This window comes from Lacerta agilis, chromosome 17, assembly GCF_009819535.1.
Source record: "Lacerta agilis isolate rLacAgi1 chromosome 17, rLacAgi1.pri, whole genome shotgun sequence".
NCBI classification, from domain to species: domain Eukaryota; kingdom Metazoa; phylum Chordata; class Lepidosauria; order Squamata; family Lacertidae; genus Lacerta; species Lacerta agilis.
This window is the reverse complement of record NC_046328.1, coordinates 23,916,189-23,929,289: the sequence shown is the minus strand read 5'-3', so window position 1 is coordinate 23,929,289 and position 13,101 is coordinate 23,916,189. Positions and strand designations below refer to the sequence as shown.

The window sequence follows — 13,101 nt, the reverse complement described above, 5'->3', positions numbered from 1 at the left end:
TCCACACCTCCCAATGCCACAATTGCCCAGAGTCAAGGGAGCTCTTGTTTCCAACCTGACCTTTTGCAACTGGCCAGATCAGATTAGAAACTGTTATTAACCTGTTATCAAGTTTCCGTGTTTGTTCTCACTTGGTGGCTGTTCTTTTACAGATAAATGTCTTAATAATCAGGAGAAACAGCGCCTGATGCTACCCGCTACTGCTAACTGGATCTGACAAGTAACCACCCAAGTCTCATTCTCTCTTTCTCTTTCTCTCAACTAGGCCACCCAGACTTCCTTCACATAAGAGGAAATAGCCCAATAACTTTATTTATTTAATGAAATTTATATACTACTTAACTGTGACACCCCCCCAAAAAAAATCTCAATGTGGTTTACAAAAATAATACAACAGCAGAAATTATCCGTGAAAACAACTACAGTACTTAAAACATTTAAAAAAGATTAAATTCAACAATAAACTTGATCGTCCTCAACTCCGTGAATTTGCCCAGTCCTCTTTTAAAGCCATCCAAGTTGGTGGCCGTCGCTGTCTCCTGTGGGAGGGAGTTCCACAGTTAAACAATGCAGTGAAGAAGGGTTTTCATTTATCTGTCCTGAATCTTCCAACCTTCAGCCACATCTGATGTCCATGACTTCTAGTGTTACGAGGACAACCCTATCCAGATGTTTAGAAAGTTGTTGTGAGATTTGATGTGTTTTTAGTCTATTGCTGGTTTTAGAATGTCTTAAATTATTGTTGTTGATTTTTCTTACTGATAATTTTATGGTTTTATATATTTGTAAACTGTTTTGAGGGTTTGTTTGAAAAACAACAACAATCAGCCTGTGTATAAATTTAATGAAATACATACTAATAGGCTGGTGCAGGGTCTCGTATGGTTTCAAATTGGATGGGGACGATGACCGTGTTTTGAGATTCCTGCATTGCAGGGGTCGGACTGGATGACCCTTGGGGTCCCTTCCAGCACTGTAATTCTTTAATTCCTGTTGCTCCTAAGTTCCTTTGAAGCCCAGGATGGCATGAAAAAAATAATCCTGGTATACAATATGTGCTTTTATTAATGCTTATAGAGATTTAAAACACCAGGGTGATGTACGGTCACAGCATATATTTTCTCCTGAAGGGGAGAGTAACAGCTTCAAGTCCTGCAGTTCCTCCAAGGAAGCAAACATTCAGGGCAGAAAGAGACAATATGGCCTTCCTGCTACTTCATAACGCAGATGGCAAGTGAGTGGGTGGGTCAGTGTGAGAAGAACGTGAAAGAAAATGGCTCCCCTGGCACCAAAAACTCCCCGCCCATGGAAAGCTAGCAGAAGAGAGATGGATTGGGGACTTGGCATCTCTGCAATGCTATAGGCTGGGTGGGGAAGCTTTTATGTGTGGGGAGCATTCAGACATGCGCCGCTTCTGAAGCAATCCATGCCAGGAACGGTCCGTGGGTTTGCTTGTCTTTCTCAGTTCTTATCTTTGGATTTTCAAAGCTGCTGCGCTGCTGCTCGGGAGAGGAGAAGACCGAACTTGGGTGCTGTAAAGCACAACATCTCCATCCACAGCCAGCTCCGTGATGGCGTCAGTGGCGGGGTGAGGGATGTACCGAGGGCCAAGGGGGGTCCCATTCAGGGCCAGCTGCAGGTGGTCTTCTTGGCAGAGGAAGAGTAGCTGGAGGAGAAAAAGGCATTAGCAAGGAAGGCGTGTCCAAGCACCACAAACGGTTGGCTGGGGCCACCTGTCGGAAGAGGATGCTGGACTAGATCGGCCATTGGCCTAATGCAACAATCTCTTCTTACGTTCTGTCCCTGGGGCAAAGCATACTGCAACTTGAGCATGGGCTCTTAGTGTTGTGACACACCTAAGGAAGGGGATTCCAGGGGGCTGGCGCCACAAAGCCCAACTTTTCTCCCAAGCATTATTATAGGGTGGGTGCTCTCATGCGTGAAAGTTTCTTGCAGTGTCCACGTGTTATTGGTTGGAGTCCAGGCTAAGACCTTTCTTTCTCTCCTGTGATGTAATGGGTTGGTGCCCCTGGCAGTTAAGCAGAAGGTTTGTGGTTTGAGCCCACCCAGGGACAGTTTGTTGGCAGGATTCCTGCATTGTAGGGGGTTGGACTAGATGACCCGTGGAGGTCCCTTTCCAACTCTATACAATTCTGCGATTCCTATTGAGACTGGCCTAAGGGGCAATCATGTTAATATATAAGGGTTTATGCATGCAGAGAAAACTATAGCATAGACACTTGGGGAGGGGGAAGGTCTGCCCTCCTCCCCTCTCCCAGTTAACCTCCATCTTCAGGACTCAGGGGTGGGAGGGAGCACAGAGGACGAATCAGCAGAGCCCACCCCCATGACTTCACCAGGGGCTTTCCCTAGACCCCAGGTTTGGGCCCTGAAATTTCGGGGTCTGGGATGCACCTGACTTGGCAACCCTTGGCAGAGGGAGTGAGGAAGGGCAAAGGGGAGGGCTGGCGGTGAATGAATTTGCTATTCTAGTGTGTACTAAAAAGTGTAGCACTGGGGTAAATGGCTTTATGTATATTTCAAGGATGAAAAAGACAATTATCCTCACCCCCCTCATGGCAAAGAGGGCCATGAGGGTGGGGGCTCTGTGAGCACCAGAGAAAGGGTGCCAACACACCCACCAGGGCCACATTGGTAATCCCTGGCTTATTTTATTTACTTCATTACATTTATATCCCACCTTCCCTCCAAGGAGCTCAAGGTTTGCCTACATGGTTCTCCTCCCCACTCCCATGTTATGCTCAACACACCACAACCCTGTGAGGTAGGCCAGGCTGAGAGGGAGTGACTGGCCCTCAAGGTCACACCCAGTGAGCTTTGTGGCCGAGTGGGGAATACGGTAGTATTCTGGTCTCCCATTTCCTAGTCTAGCCATGATTCTAACCACAACGCCACCACTGCCCCCCTGAGCATATCTCTCAGTATATCACATGAACTAAGCCTTTCTGAGGTTTCCTGGGAAACTGGAACTTAAGGCGGTCAATGTCTCTTCTTACCTCAAAGTATCGCTGGGGGTGGAAGGGGAAGCCCTCAGCCACCGTCCCCCCGGACTCCTGGCCTCTGTCCGAAAACGAGCGCCATGACACCGTCTGGTCCGTGAAGCAAACACGAAAGCTGAAGGAGACGTGGGAAGGGTCTTTCTTCAAGCTGATGCAGAACCTGAAAGAGTCATCATGGCTGAATTTATTAATAAAGGTAATTTGGGAAACAGGCTGCAAGGGAAGGGGGCCTTCCAAAGCTGTCGTCCTCCGCATCCAAATTTCTCTTGGGATTCTTGAAGAGTTCTGGATTCCTTGGGATGGTCTCCAAGGTGGAACCAAAGTCCCAGGACTCAAGCATTTGTTCCATTTTTTATCTGTTTTCTTAATTAAATAAAGCTCAGAGCAACTCCTTTGTCATTGTCATGTAGTTCAGACAGTGCTGTCTTGTCATTGCTTTTTTGCGGGGGGGGGAGGGGTTGCCCCAAAACAACAAAAGGTTGAAAGCAAATGGGAGGAAGATAGCACTTTCTTTCTTTTTCATAATCTTTTTATTCGAGATTTACAAGCATACATTATATTTACAATACTTTCTTATAAAACATTTCTGTGTTCTGACCTCTCAAGGTCTGGACTTCCCTCAATCCTTCGTTCTGGTTTTCACAATATCGTTTCTTTGTTTTTATATTTATTCCATATATTATTGCTTTAATTTTCACAATCAAATTAATCTCTATTATATCATCATACAATAACATTCATTTTATGCTACAAAGCCTCCTGTAATCCTTATAGCACTTTCCCTCAGATGTGACCACACACTCAAACACCCTTATGCCGTCCATGAGAAGCTACACTAGCAATACAGTGGTACCTCGGAAGTCAAATGGAATCCGTTCAGGAAGTCCGTTCGACTTCCAAAATGTTCGGAAACCAAGCCACGGCTTCCGATTGGCTGCAGGAAGCTTCTGCAGCCAATCGGAAGCTGCAGAAGTCGTGTAGGACGTTCTGGTTCCAAAGAACCTTTGAAAACCGAAACAATCACTTCCAGTTTTCGATTGTTCAGGAACCAAAATATTAAGTAGTGGGTGGACATAGCAGACGACACAGTAATTCCCCAAGCAGCTCTCTTTATTCTCAGGCTGGAACAGAACTGAACTGAAGGGCCGAGCCAGCCTGCTTATATAGTACTCAGTAACATGCAACAGTAACAACTCTCTCTAGCTACCCAATCCGTGAATGGCACTCTCAAGCCTTTATTTGCATGTGGACCTGAGTGAGAACTGCAGTCACGGTGGGCAGAGTGAAACTACCGGTATATACACAACACCCCTAGTGGCCTAGGGTGAGAACTTCAATACATAACACAAAACATTCGACTTCCAAGGCATTTGAAAACCAAGGTACGACTGTTAATGCAAAACACACACAGAGCAAACCAATGGAAAGAGGTGCATTAAAACAAAACCAATAGTAATAACAGTAATAACCAAAACTGGTATATAAGATATAGGACACCGCAGAAAAGAAAAGAAAGAGAAGGGGAGAGGGGGGGGAGGAAAGAAGAAGAAGAAGAGTTTGGATTTGATATCCCGCTTTTCACTACCCGAAGGAGTCTCAAAGCGGCTAACATTCTCCTTTCCCTTCCTCCTCCACAACAAACACTCTGTGAGGTGAGTGGGGCTGAGAGACTTCAGAGAAGTGTGACTAGCCCAAGGTCAACCAGCAGCTGCATGTGGAGGAGTGGAGACGCGAACCCAGTTCCCCAGATTACGAGTCTACCACTCTTAACCACTACATAACACTGGCTCTCATCACACTGGAAAGAAAAGAAAAGAAAAGTGGGGGAAGAAGGAGGTAAGGAAAAAGCAAAGGAAAGAAGGGAAACAATTCCACCTTAGGGTGCAGGGTGGGTAGTAAATTGTATCACGCACAGTAATACAGAGCTAGATGGACCAGTGGTCTGACTTATAAAGCAGCTCGCTCCTTATATTTCTACATCATACAAAACACGAGTTCTGGATCTATGTTTTCTTGCCTGTTGGCCAAGCCCTGACTGTAAGATCCACCACCAAAGAGTGAGCTGCAAGTGCAAAGTGGGGGCGGGTAGTGGGGCGTCTACTTACTCTTTGGGGTCTTGACACACCAAGCCTCTCACTGTCATCGCGTCTCTCGGCCTGAGGCTCCCAGGGAGCAGATGTGAAAGGGGGACATCCTGAAAAGCGAGAGAAAGAGCAAGGAGCAAGTTAGCAACTGGAGAAGCTACCCCACTAAACCACAGGAGAAAATAAAGGCAACGGGTGTATTTAGACTCACCAGAACGGCTCTGCTCTTGAATAGATGCTATGGAAAGAAATAAAGAAAGTGGGGGCAGGGGTAGGGCGGGGAGAGACAAAAATCAGGATAAGACTCCCATGCACTGGCTTGAAAATGGGATTGGAACTGGGCAGGAGGCGGGAGAGGGAGACTGGGACTATTGAAGATGGAGAGCACTTCCAGTCAGGTGATGTTATTTTTTGTGGGGTGGGGATATCTTCTGCAACATGTCACAGATGTCATAATAGTGCATTATTAGTGGGTTTGTGCAGGACCGCCCACACATTCCCCCTTTATGAACTGTTCTGAGATGCTTCCCCAATGTTTATTTACTATTTATTTCACACGGAAAATTATGCATGGCTTGATTAGACTGCATGCCGCCCATCTGACTGGGTTGCCCCAGCTACTCTCTTCCAGCAAAATATAAAAACACAATAAAACATCAAACATTAAAAACTTCCCTAAACAGGGCTGCCTTCAGATGTCTTCTAAAAGTCAGATAGTTGTTTATTTCCTTGACATCTGATGAGAGGGCATTCCACAGGGCGGGAGCCACTACCAAGAAGGCCCTCTGCCTGGTTCCCTGTAACCTCACTTCTCGCAGGGAGGGAACCACCAGAAGACCCTTGGAGCTGGACCTCATTGTCCGGGCTGAACGATGGGAGTGGAGACGCTCCTTCAGGTATACTGGACCAAAGCTGTTTAGGGCTTTAAAGGTCAGCACTAACACTTTGAATTATGCTCAGAAACGTACTGGGAGCCAATGCAGATCTTTCAGGACTGGTATTATATTGTCTTGGCGGCCACTCCCAGTCACCAGTCTAGCTGCCGCATTCTGGATTAGTTGTAGCTTCTGAGTCGCCTTCAAAGGTAGCCCCACGTAGAGCACATTGCAGTAATCCAAGAGGGAGATTACTGTTTAAAATACTACCTCTACTTGTCACTGTGGGCTCTGGGAGGAGGAAAGAGGAATGTAAATTCAATAAATAAATAAATACTTACTGGGGCAACAGGGTATTCTGTTCTGCAGATATCAAAAGGCTGCACACAAGAAGAGAGAGAGGACAGAACAAGATGCAGCACGGATCAACAACGGGTCATAAATCCGACAGCAGGAGCTTCCAATGTGGGGAATACCCAGGGCACTCTCCCAGCCCCATGGCTTCCCTTAGCATCTTCTGCAAACCACTCCCCTTGCATAATTGTTTGAAGCTTTGCATAAACCTGGATTTTTATTTGTTTTGCAGGAATGGGGCTGGGAAGCCTCAGTGGGATGTGGGTCTGGTTTTTTTATTGCCCCAAAAGATAGCATACAGCAGCTGTCCCCCCAACTAAGGTTCTCCACATATTTGGGGCTACAGCTCCCTTAAGCCCTAGCCATGTTCTAGTCCCAAACATCTGGAGGGTGCCCAGTTGGGGGAGGCTTTTGTTGATCTCCAACACCCTATTTTGACAGTGGCCAACCAGATGTCTGCAGGAACCCAAAGCCCCTCTCCCAGTGTTTAACTCTCCCCAGCCAGCACAAATCAGAAATACGCTGCCTGTGGTTCCATTTACAGGTGAAACTCGAAAAATTAGAATATCGTTGAAAAGTCCATTTATATAAGCAATTGTTTTCATTAGCTACTGGAGTTTAATATATGAGATAGACTCATGACATGCAAAGCAAGGTATGTCAAGCCTTTGTTTGTTATCATTGTGATGATTATGGCGTACAGCTGATGAAAACCCCAAAGTTGAAATTGTTAATTTGGGGTTCTCATCAGCTGTAGCCTACGCCATAATAATCACAATTATAACAAATAAAGGCTTAACATATCTCGCTTTGCATGTCATGAGTCTATCTCATATATTAGTTTCACCTTTTAAGTTGAATTACTGAAAGAAATGAACCTTTCCACGATATTCTAATTTTTCGAGTTTCACCTGTACTAGCCACGTGGCAGGCCACATCTCCTTAAGTTTTCCCATTCTTTTTACAGCAGTCCCAGCTAGAAGCCACATCCCCACAACTTGTCGCAGTGAGTGAGCCACAATTGGCACCACAGGGCTATCATGTTGGGTGACAGCTCCACCTACAGGTCAAAGGTGGGGTGAACACTTTGGGAAGTAGGCCTTTCCCATGTTGTAGTTTGCTTCCTTTGTCATATTTGCTTTCCTTCTAAATTTTCTCCTCAGGAAAGTTCTATTTTTTAAATAATAATAATAATAATAATAATAATAATAATAATAATAATAATAATTCTATATCATTTGCATCAATAAATACTTCTTGGACCTACTGCTAATCACCTTAGTTCACAAAAAAATGGATATCAGGGAGGGAGGAAAAAACCCCACTCTGGATCCTAATTTTATGAACTTCTTAGGCATTAAAAGTTGGCTGAACTGCCCTGACTCTTAACACAATATAAAATATGTGGAAGTATAAACACCCTATGCCTCAGTGGCCCTGCCTTGCAGGGGGTTGGACTAGATGACCCTTGGGTCTCTTCCAACTCTAAGATTCCATGATCTCACTGCCCTTTCTAGGCAATCCTATTTGGATACCTATTTGGATATATGGATTGCCTATATTAATTTATATGAGTCTGGGTTGAGGAAATACTTTCATTATTAACCTCAGCTGATGATGTTTCCCTCATTCCCCCCCATATGTATATTTTAAAGAGAGATGGGAAAAGTGCTCAATACAATACCGTACGTTTTTAGGGAAAAAGGCTATCGCTCTCAGGATGACATCGCCAGATATTCTCAGCGTGTTCATTCGGTCCAGTGGCAAGCTGAACATATATTGGAGATAGTGCTGTCCATTTACGCTCACCTAAGGAGGAGAAACACAAACTCCAGTTTGTGAAAACAAGATTGTGAACTAGATGGGCCTTTAGCCTGGACCAGCAGCCAGGCGTCTCTTCTGTGAACCTCCTCACCTTCACATGATCTTGTTCAAAGAGAAACAGCAGTAGGAAAGAGTCACCACTTTTCAAGGGCAGGTGGGGGAATTTCACCTCCTCCATCCAGAGGCCGTTGCTTAGAGAGTTGCAGACTGTGTAGGGACGCGAATGGAACCGGGGGTTGAAGTGGAGGCCAATATCAGCCCGTGGTGCCAAGCTGGAGCCAGCCTGGAAGTCAACCTGAAACCTGAATCAAGAGTGGGGGGGAAAGCAGGAAGAATAATTTAAAGAAGTGAATTCCTTTCATTTTTTTTTTAAATGGAGGACATCAAACAAAAAGCCTGTTTGATTCAGTGAAATATAGATCGCAGAACATAAAGCAGAGTCAAGGTTATTACAAATAAATCGACTTGTCTTACATAATCAGTTGTCTTTGCAGAATCTACTGAAGACTCTCCTCTTCCAAGATCTTTCCTAGTCAGCTTGCATCTGTACTGGAATTGTGTTAAATATGTTTTTAGCACCTGTTGTTTAGCACCCTGCAACTATTCTTAAATTTCATATGGAGCTGGCAAAATACTGTTTTGAGTTTACCAACCGATTTATTTGGATGAGTCTGAGGTGTTATGTATTGAAGTTCTCACCCTAGGCCACTAGGGGTATCGTGTATATAGCTTCACTCTGCCCACCGTGACTGCAGTTCTCACTCAGGTCCACATGCAAATGAAGGATTGAGAGTGTCGTTCACAGATTGGGTAGCTAGAGAGTTGTTACTGTTGCATGTTACTGAGTGCTATATAAGCAGGCTGGCTCAGCCCTTCAGTTCGGTTCTGTTCCAGCCTGAGAATAAAGAGAGCTGCTTGGAGAATCACTGTGTCGTCTGCTATGTCCACCCACTACTTAATATGAGGTTTGGACAGAAGGTGGTTAAGGGAGCCAGAATGACCTGTGTTGAGTAAGACCTTTATGGCCAAAACTGTGGGTAGCAGCAGGTACTGGACAGAAAAATGAACTGACTTCTTCACAGAGCTAATTTACAGAATTCACTGCTGCAAGAGGTGCTCACTGCTATTCATTCATTTTTCCCATCACTTTACGCCAAAAGAAATCAACTTACAACAGAAAATACTGTGCAAAATAAGCACACACGAGATTAAAACACAGTAAACAGAGCACTAAAAATGATCAGGCGTTAACTTATAATGAGGACGATAGAAGTCTATCCATGGCTCTTAGGACAGAGAACTTCCATGTTCAGAGGCAGTATGCTTCCAAATACCAGCCGTGGTAGGGACAAATGACTGGGGGCTGCCCTCATTTTTGTGCCCCATGTGGGTTTCCTGGAAATGACTTCTGTCAGAAGCAGAATAATAGAATCATCAAATTGTATAACTGAAAGGGACCCTAAGAATCGTCTAGTAGTCCAACCCTGTGCAATGCAGGAATATGGGGATTGAACCTGCAACCTTGGCATTATCCTTGGCGTGATTCAGCAGGAAAGTCTCCTTCCTCTCCCCTTTTCCTTTCTCCTTCCTCCGGAAAGATTAAAAGCACTGGAAAGATAAAATCTCTCAGCCCTCCTCTCTTTAAACATGTGATTTTTTTTTTTTTTTTTTTACCTTTCCGCTTCCACTGGGGTTGCTCCCTGGATAGAAACCATTTTCCCGGGCACCAAACTGCCAAAGATGGAGGTGATGTAAGGAACGACCTGAAAAATGGACACAGACGCGCACAGAGTCAAGCATTAAAGGCTTGGCTGGGTAAACGAGATGCCCTTCCTGCCCAGTGCTACAGAGGTGCTTGGTTCAGCCGGCACTCTGCACATGCTCCAGAAATGCCCCAAGAGCAAACCAACTGCGATGGGGTTGCGGATTTCGGAATCCAGAGCCTGCTGGTCAGGCAGCATCGAGACACCATATCCCAGCTAATGCTTGTCCTCCAGTCACACCTGAAGGCTACCAAGATCCTGAGTTCCAATGCTGCCCTCCTCTGCCAGGTCAGGAAATAGATGGGTGAGTTTCTTGATGCTGGAATCCTCCCCCGCCCCAAGTCATATGCATAGGGGGAATAATTAGGAGACCGAGGGATGCCTTTGACAGCTTTGTTGTCTTCTACCAACCTAGCAGTTCGAAAGTGCAAGTAGACAAATAGGTACCTCTCCGGCATGAAGGTAAACGGTGTTTCTGTGCGCTGCTCTGGTTTCGCCAGAAGCGGCTTAGTTATGCTGGCCACATGACCCAAAAAAACTGTCTGCAGACAAACGTCGGCTCCCTCTGCCAGTAAAGCGAGATGAGCGCTGCAACCCCAGAGTCGTTCGCAACTGGACTTAACTGTCAGGGGTCCTTTACCTTTTTACCAGATGTTTTAGACTACAACTCCCATCAGACCCAGCCGGCAGAGCCATATGATGCAGGGGCTGATGGGATTTGTAGTCCAAAACATCTGCAGGGCACAAGCAATATCACTTTGCAGAGCTGGCAGGCTGCAAACAAAGGCCAGGCTTGGTGTCTGCAGTTGGACCTCCCTAGCTGCCAGGAGAACACAGAGACTGGGGCGATGCTCTCTGGGCTGCCAAATCAGTCATGCAGTTTATTGCTCCAGCATAGATGGGGTGGGGGTGGGGTGGGGTGGGGAGAGAAGAGTTTCAGCATCAGCTGGAAGCACATGAGGAAGGCTAGTCGGAAAACAAAATGGAATGGCAAGCCCACCATTTAAAAAGCCACTCCTTTTGAGCTGGGCCCTTCAGCTGTTCTTTATTTAAAATCAGCTTTACGTAACATAACAAACAACACAGTTTTCTGACCTGTGGCCAAGTGCAGTTGGTCCTGCTTGTAAATTTCTGCAGATCCTAGTTCTTTTTTTAAACCGGACATTTGGCAGCCCTAATCTCAGCTGGCTGCATGGGCGGCCCACAGCTTACTCAGAAGCAAACAGGTGTTTGGTTAACTTTTTTTAATTTTTAAAAAAATCACATTTCCAGGCTGTCCACTAAAACCTAGAAAGGTAGCATGGCAGACTATTTATCCTTCCCTCTCTCTCCCCTTCCTTAGAATTATACTTGATTATGAAATTAGGGTATTCCCCACCAAAGGTATCTACAACTCATCAGGGCAGGCAGAAAATGAAAGGAAATAAAAATTATCACTCACTGGGTTGAAAACAGGACCCTGCAAGATATAATCTTCTGGTTTAGGCGAAAGATCCATGGAAGGCATGTCAGCTGTCAATGTTCTCTCCTTAATTTCCCTTACAGTTGTTGCACCACTTTGCAAGTTTAAAACTTGCAGGGATCACATGATATGAGTCACTCAGCTGAGTTAAAAAAAAAAACTTTTCCAAAGAAAGTGAGATTATCCAATCAGCTTTCTAAACAGGGAGAGAGAGGGAGAGAGAGCTAAATTAGCTTCCTCCACGAAATGTTACCACCACCTGGCTCTCAAAAGGTTCAGTGACCCACGGAAAGCGAGGCTTTTCTTGACCTAGATAAGATGATAGGATAACACCCCCTCTATTGCCTGTTTGAGGAACGGCTTATCTCAGGCAGGCAGCTTTGCAAGAAGCTCTGCCTTTTCCACGGGGTGGGAATTTCTCCGCTGCCTGCCTAAAGGTCTTGCAACATTTGGGTGCTTCCGTGCCAAACTGGATTACGCATTTAAAGGCACACAAATTTATGTTTTGTCATTTTAACCGCAGCCTGGCAGGGAAGGGAGGAGAGGAATTAGGCAGGGGACCCCGAAGTGTGGGGGGGGGGGCTGCCAGCAGCTCCCTTCCCTGGGGAAGCAGCAGCTTGGAGAGGGATTTTTGTCCATAATGCAAGGGAAAGCCCTGACCAGATTCCCAGACGCTATTTTAAACACTGGGTTGTATCAGACTGAGTCATCTTAAGCCACATTCACACCATACATTTAAAGCACTGTGATATCACCATAAACAGTAATGGTTTCTCCCCCCCCCCCCCCCCAATAATTCTCTGAGCTGTAGTTAGTTAAGAGTGCTGAGAGATGTGAAGAGAGCCTATTGCCTTCCCAGAGCTACAGTTTCCAGAGTGGTTTTTAAAAACCAGTCTTGTCTTCCCAAGGAACTCTCATAACTGGTTTTTTAATGGTTTTATTGCTGTGGCACTGAAATGTCCCAGCAGGAATAGGTGCACAGTCCAGGACCGTCCTGACAGCCTGGTCAAGTTCCTTGGTTTGTATAGATTTGGGGTTTGTTGTTGTTGTTCAGTCGTTCAGTCATGTCCAACTCTTCGTGACCCCATGGACCAGAGCACGCCAGGCACGCCTATCCTTCACTGCCTCTCGCAGTTTGGCCAAGTTCCTTGGTTTGTATAGATTTGGGGTTGGAGACCCCCAAAACCCTCAAAATTGAAAAATGGTAGGATTTTGATTATTTGGGCTGTGAAGGGAGAAATGCAGAGGAATTTCTGAGCTCACCCATGCAAAACGGCTTGGCCAAGCTAGGGCCATTAAGAAATAATACAGGGCCATTGAGGGGCAATGGCAATGCCAGAGAACTGCCCTTCCCCTTCCCCTGACATATGAATGGAGATTTGGAGATTTGGAAGGTTGCCAGGGTAAATAGGTGCAAGGTGACAGGAAAAGAGAGTTTCTAGGAAGGTGTTCTGGGAAGTAGGAGGAGGAAGAAAGAATGGAATCCATCTTGGGAAGGTTGGCTGAAGGCTGGTTGCTCTGCTGTGAGGGATAAGCCCCTCTGGAAATAACCATGCTGTAAGATCTGGACTTCCTCCATGCAGACTGAAGGTGTAAATAGGTGAGTAGGCCATATTTCTTAAAGCTACAACAGTCTCTGCCATGTCTCAATTCTCCAAAGGAACACAGTCATCTTCATCAATGACTTGGATGATGGGCTTGAGGGCATCCTGATCAAGT

The 13,101-nt window shown here is 45.6% G+C and overlaps 1 protein-coding gene across 1 annotated transcript; it reads right to left on the bottom strand.

The window, feature by feature from the left end:
- Positions 1–1,042: 1,042 nt before the first annotated feature.
- On the bottom strand, positions 1,043–11,570 carry LGALS12 (galectin 12). Its single transcript, XM_033136035.1, has 9 exons — positions 11,362–11,570; positions 9,832–9,920; positions 8,249–8,459; positions 8,023–8,142; positions 6,321–6,359; positions 5,316–5,342; positions 5,126–5,214; positions 3,018–3,180; positions 1,043–1,666 (listed from the first exon to the last, which is right to left on the bottom strand). The coding sequence occupies exons 1-9, from the start codon at positions 11,425–11,427 to the stop codon at positions 1,469–1,471; spliced, it is 1,002 nt and encodes a 333-aa protein (XP_032991926.1). The 5' UTR covers positions 11,428–11,570; the 3' UTR covers positions 1,043–1,468.
- Between the last annotated feature and the right edge of the window lie 1,531 nt (positions 11,571–13,101).

Coding starts and splice junctions, on each gene's coding strand:
- LGALS12 (XM_033136035.1), bottom strand. CDS start 11,427: ATGCCTTCCATGGATCTTTCGCCTAAACCAGAAGATTATATCTTGCAG. Junction 9,921..11,361: donor AGGGTCCTGTTTTCAACCCA/GTGAGTGATAAT, acceptor TCCATTTTTCAG/GTCGTTCCTTACATCACCTC. Junction 3,181..5,125: donor GTGTGTCAAGACCCCAAAGA/GTAAGTAGACGC, acceptor TGACTCTTTCAG/GTTCTGCATCAGCTTGAAGA.